This window comes from Colossoma macropomum, unplaced genomic scaffold (assembly GCF_904425465.1).
Source record: "Colossoma macropomum unplaced genomic scaffold, Colossoma_macropomum, whole genome shotgun sequence".
NCBI lineage: Eukaryota > Metazoa > Chordata > Actinopteri > Characiformes > Serrasalmidae > Colossoma > Colossoma macropomum.
This window is the reverse complement of record NW_023494801.1, coordinates 14,854,181-14,859,983: the sequence shown is the minus strand read 5'-3', so window position 1 is coordinate 14,859,983 and position 5,803 is coordinate 14,854,181. Positions and strand designations below refer to the sequence as shown.

General features: G+C 38.5%; 1 protein-coding gene across 1 annotated transcript; it reads right to left on the bottom strand.

Annotated features, from left to right (window-relative positions):
- LOC118821688 (protein SCO1 homolog, mitochondrial) lies at positions 1-5,218 on the bottom strand. Its single transcript, XM_036590415.1, has 7 exons — positions 4,687-5,218; positions 3,933-4,046; positions 2,008-2,098; positions 1,530-1,727; positions 1,294-1,386; positions 1,057-1,172; positions 1-439 (listed from the first exon to the last, which is right to left on the bottom strand). Exons 1-7 carry the CDS (start codon positions 4,825-4,827, stop codon positions 305-307), a joined length of 888 nt encoding a protein of 295 aa, XP_036446308.1. The 5' UTR covers positions 4,828-5,218; the 3' UTR covers positions 1-304.
- Between the last annotated feature and the right edge of the window lie 585 nt (positions 5,219-5,803).

Genomic DNA, 5,803 nt, shown 5'->3' with positions numbered 1-5,803 from the left:
CTTAAACACCTTATTTTATTGGATACCCTTTAAAAAAAACTGTATTACAACTCAAATCATTCATATTTGTGTTCACTATAAACTGATTATGAACAGTTTAGCTGGAGAGAAACCTGCACAACAGTCTGATTAATAAAAGTAAGGGTGTAACATAATAAATAGTTAATTTTACTTAGAAGTAAAAACGTAAGAATGTTCTGAAGTCCAGAACATTCTGTTGGAAAATAAGGTGTGAGAGAGGTACTGCAGGAATGTGCTTTGAGCACTTATCATCCTTTAAGGTAAGCTCCAGTGTCAAAGAATATTACTTAGTCTGCCTGTGTTTCCTCATGTGTGATGCAATGGAGGAGGAGATTTCAGCTGCTTTCTTGTTCTGTCCGTAATAGTCCACGAACTTGCCATCAGGACCCACCAAGTACATAATGATGGTGTGATCAACCTGAATACAGAAACACATAAACACAAAAGTAATTTAAAAGAAATTCAGAATGTTTGTCAATTAGGACGCCTTCTGCTGAAGCACATCATTGCTACCATACCAAAACCTCTTATCTCCAAAACGGCGAATTTATAAAGAAAAAACATTACAAACTGTTAACTTATGTACTGTTATGATTTTACCATAATTGTATTAGTCATTTTGGAGCATTGGTAGTTATCTATTTATCACGAACAGATTACAAAATGCAAAACGGCAGTTGTTGTTTTACAGTTGGTGCAAAAAATGTAACTAAAAAAGCAGATATGAGATTTTCATATAATAGCGACAATATGAACTTCTGAAACAAGCCAAAACAAATCAAGAACCAACTATTGTGATGTGATTGTGTGCTTAGCATCTACAGCACAAGCATTTGCAATGTGTTACTTTAAACAAACTACTCAAGCTGACAAATCTAATGCTCCATGTCCAGGTTATCAAATATTACATTGTGTTACAAGACTCTAAGATCAAAACATTTACATACATGAGGTCTATTACACAGACATTCAAATGAAAGGTTCCTAATGTTCATTTACAACACCACTAAATGATTAAAGGAATGCAAAGCTCACAATGTAGTCGTTGTCTTCATCTTTTGGACCCTGGCTGTAGTAAACTCTGTAGGCTCTGGAGACCTGTTCAATTTGTTCTGTAGTTCCTGTCAAGCCTATCAGCTTGGGGGAGAACTCTGCAGGGATGAGAAAAAAGTTTAATCTACAAAAATTTACATAAACAAAACCAACGATTAAACCACAAAAATTGCTGTTTTATCTAGTTAGAAACTATACAATTTTCCACATACAAATTACCTTTGACATATGTTGCTAAAGCCTCTGGTGTATCCCTTTCTGGATCAATTGTGATCAAAATTGGTGTTAGATCTGGGAGTGTCTTTATCCTATCTGTAAGAGAAAAAAACAATGATAACTGCATATTAACGGAACAAGTTTTATTTAAAATACTCATTTTTATGTCAACAAAAAAGTGTAATAACACACATGATCCAGAAATGAACAAAGAAGTGGTGTTTTAAAGGTTACATTACCAATTTCATCCACGACTGCAATCATTTTCTCCAATTCATCAGGACAGATGTCTGGACAATGTGTAAAGCCAAAATAGATCAGAACCCACTGGCCGAAGAAGTCTTCACTTTTCGAAGGCTTTTTGTTGTGATCGACAAGTGAGAATGGGCCTCCAAGAGCTGGTTTACCCAAAGACTTTGTCCTCTCTTTCTCAAGCACTGTTGAGATAAAATAAATAATACTTTAAGTATTCTGCATAGGAAGCTTTTCATGGTAATTAATGACTATAGAGACACAACTCCCCAGATCTCCCCTTCAGGACCAATACAGTAATCAGTCTAATCTTTTAATGCAGTAATAACAGCTTAACAAAAACAAAAATATGATACTAGCAATGATCAGACTGCACTTCTGCTCTTGAGGTGTTGTTTTAGACTACATCATTTATGTAGTGCTCTCATGTATGCACTAAAGGAAAAAAACAAATGAATGCCGTACTTTCCTCTTTCTCCTTTTTAAAGTATTTCATCCCCAGAAGAAGAGCCCCACCAAAGGCAAATGTGATGGCGAGAGATTTCCATGTCACTGGCTGTGAAAAGAATGACAAAAGTAGGAGTCTTCAATAGAATGAAGTAAGGTGTTCATCTCCACATGTAATCAAGGTACTATATTTTAGTCTAGGGCAGTGCACATAATAACATTATGTCTTACAAAAATACATGTCTGCGAACAAATTTCTAAGACTTTTGGTGCTGGATTCTGGCAAAATCCCACATTCCTCTGGTCTGGGCTCTTATATACAAGCAAAATAAGCTAGCTAGCCCCTTGCTGTCATTAGATAGACTGTTTTTCCATTGCAAGAGATGTCAATTTTTACCACATGTAATGTGTTTTCCATGAGCTAACAACAGGCTTGTTGTTCATCGCCCCCGTACTTTAAGCTCAACTTGCTCAACAGTGTTGGATCGGTTTATAAATATACCACTCAGTTTGTTTCCACCCACATTTAGCCCAAAATTTCTCATGGTTGTCCCAAGATGCTCTTGTTATGAGATCATGCCTGGCCATGCAAGACAGTAGCATGTGTGGCCATTGCAATAAAATTTAGAATCCAATTTTTGTTATGTACATGTCTGTTGATGCCATTAAAAAGAAATACAACATTTATTTCTTCAGGCTTACAAAGACAGTAAAATATTACTACACTAGCTCAGCATCGCCTAAACGTTCTGCTATTCCAGAGCACAACATACACTAACTGGCCACTTCATTAATCACACCTACCTTGTATCGACACTTATTGTCCATTTTATCAGCTCCACTTACCATAGAGATGCACTTTGTAGTTCTACCATTACAGACTGTAGTCCATCTGTTTCTCTTCATACTTTATTAACCCCCTTTTACCCTGTTCTTCAGTGGTCAGGAACCCCACAGGACCGCCACCATAGTGCAGGTATTATTTGGGTGAAGGATCATTCTCAGCACTGCAGTGACACTGACGTGGTGGTGGTGTGTTAGTGTGTTTTGGTAGTATGAGTGGATCAGACACAGCAGTGCTGCTGGAGTTTTTAAACACTGTGTCCACTCAATGTCCACTCTATTAGACACTTCTACTTTGTTCGCCAACTTTTTAGATATAAAGTCACAGAGAGTAACTCATCTGTTGTAGCACAATTTGTGTTAGTCACCCTGTAGTCCTTCCTCAGTGGTCACAGGACGCTGATGTCTAGATATTTTTTTGGTGGACTATTCTCAGTCCAGCACTCACACTGAGGTGTGTTAAAAACTCCTGTGTTGCTGGTGTATTGATCCACACATATCAGCGCAACACACACTAACACACGACCACCACATCAGTGTCACTGCAGTGCTTAGAAAAATCCAACACCCAAATGAGGCCTGCTCTGTGGTGGTCCTGACCACTGAAGAAAAGGGTAAAAGGCAGTTAACAAAGTATGCAGAGAAACAGATGGACTACAGTCTGTAATTTTAGAAATACAAAGTGCACCTACATGGTAAGTAGAGCTCATAAAACAGACAATGAGTGTAGATACCAGGAGGTGCACTTAATGAAGTGGCCGGTCCCTGAATACATCAATAAACATCAGTTTAATATATAGGTCAAATCTAAACATCTGCCTAATGCCATTTATTTTTTTTAAGCAAATGTGTGCTGAGTCTGATATGATTCTGGTATTATCATGCATCCCTAGAATCAAGTCAGTCACATGACCATAGAAATGTAATCATTTAGCTCCTCCGGCCAATCTCTGACCACATCATATTACGCATTCAGGAATCTGTGCAGCCCTATTTCAGTAGTGGTCTATAAACATCATATGCAAAGCTGACCTGACCAAGATAAATTTCACTCTGATCTAATCTCTCTATAAACTAGAGTCTACAGCAAATATGCTTACACCAGTCTTCTTGTCTGTAGATTTGTTCCCATCAGATGAGGGAGGTGGAGGTACAGCAGACAGTGTTCTTACAGTGGATAATCGTGGTGTTCTGCATGTAAAGGTAAGATTGAACTGCAGAGACGAGAAGAGACAAAACTTTAATGCAGGTGAGAACAAATATGCTTTAGCTTGGCGGTTTCTCAAGCAGGTCCTTTTTTTTTACATTGTTGCTCTAACCCTATGCGTTGAGAGTTGTAATAGAACAAAAATGTGGACCGTTTTGGGGGGTGGGTTTCTAAGATCTGGAGTTGGGCAATATGACAGTATTTATTGTTAGTGTGATAAAATACATCACAATATGCTTGTCTAAGCTTATTGTGCATATTGTCAGCACTTCAAAAACACTTCCTAACTGCATGCTTGATTACAAAGAGAGCATGATTTGTCCAATAGAGTCTAGCAGCAGAAATGCATTTCTGAATTTAGTGCAGTGCAGTATACAAAATGTTCAATATAGGTTACATAACTAGGTTTACAGTTTTTAAAGGCACCTTTAAAATGCAGCTCTACTTTGTCTGTTCTAATTTATCAAATGACAGAAAACATAAATATCGTGACGCATCGTGTATCGTAAAAAACGTCCTGAAGTATCGTGATATTACATTTTGCCATATCGCCCAGTTCTACTGAGAACCACTGCACTGTGATGGACTACAAACACAGCTCTGAAGAGCACTGAATCAGGTGGCTTTCTGAATAGACATGGACCTACCAGTCGGCAGCCTCTCCTGTTTGACAGCTCTGAAGGTGTGAATCCTGTCCTCCACTGCAGGACCAGGCTGCTGTAAGACTTATTGAGAATGAGTGGTTTAAACAGTGGACACCTCAGTCTCTGGACGCACAGCGTGGCCATGACTCGCACTAAACTGTTTTAGGGCTCTTCACTGCGGCACTCTCTCAAAAACATAACTCGAAGCAGCAGCACACGAACGGACTTCTCTATTTCAGTACACTTAGCAGAAGCACAGAGAGGTCAGAAGAGCTGTGTGGTAACTGTTAGCCAGCTTGCTAACGAAACTGAAAGCGGACGTGAGGTAACAGAGGAGAGCCGTAAACAGATGATAGCGACATCTAGTGAGTCTGTAGGTGACATTAACTATGAACCACGTCGCTAATAACTGATTATAGTAGTTGTACAAGAAAACTAAATTCCAGAAAATTTACTAAAATCTCAGTTGACAGATATCCGAACCTCACAGAGCTCAATCTGAGCACTGAACACTGAGCGCTTTCTCCGTGTTCATGTGTCGCCTCAGGCTGTTCGGTTCCAGAAGTGTTGGAGTCGACTCCGATTCTGATTCAAAGCAACTTAAATCCATAGAGTCGATTTGGTAAAATTAAAGCGTGCAACATTAATTATATTTGACATTAGCAAGGAAATGTGGAGAGCCGATACAAATAAAGTAACTTAAAGTGGAACTCCACCGATTTTCCAAAACTTATACGTAATTAAATGGTTAATATGCAAATGAAGTCATTCAGAGTGGTTTGGTGTGAAATACTCCGTTCTAGAGAAACTTACCGAGTCAGACTTGTTCACAGTGGTGATGATAGGAACCAGAGGTCCACCTCTAAAAGCTCCTTCACAGAATGTTATTACATGAAATAGGTATGAATAGTCAGACTGATGTCTTAGACATGCTGTTTTATGATAGGTTTGTGATAAAGTTTAGGCTTAAATGTACTTTTTTCCATTTATTTAAATCCATTCATGACAGAGTGGTTCATGCAGGTTGTTTTTTGCTTTGGAGTCGACTCTGGATTGTTTGGAGTAGAAGATTCGATTCATTTTTGGATTGAATCGCAGCTCTAGTGACGCCATATTTGTG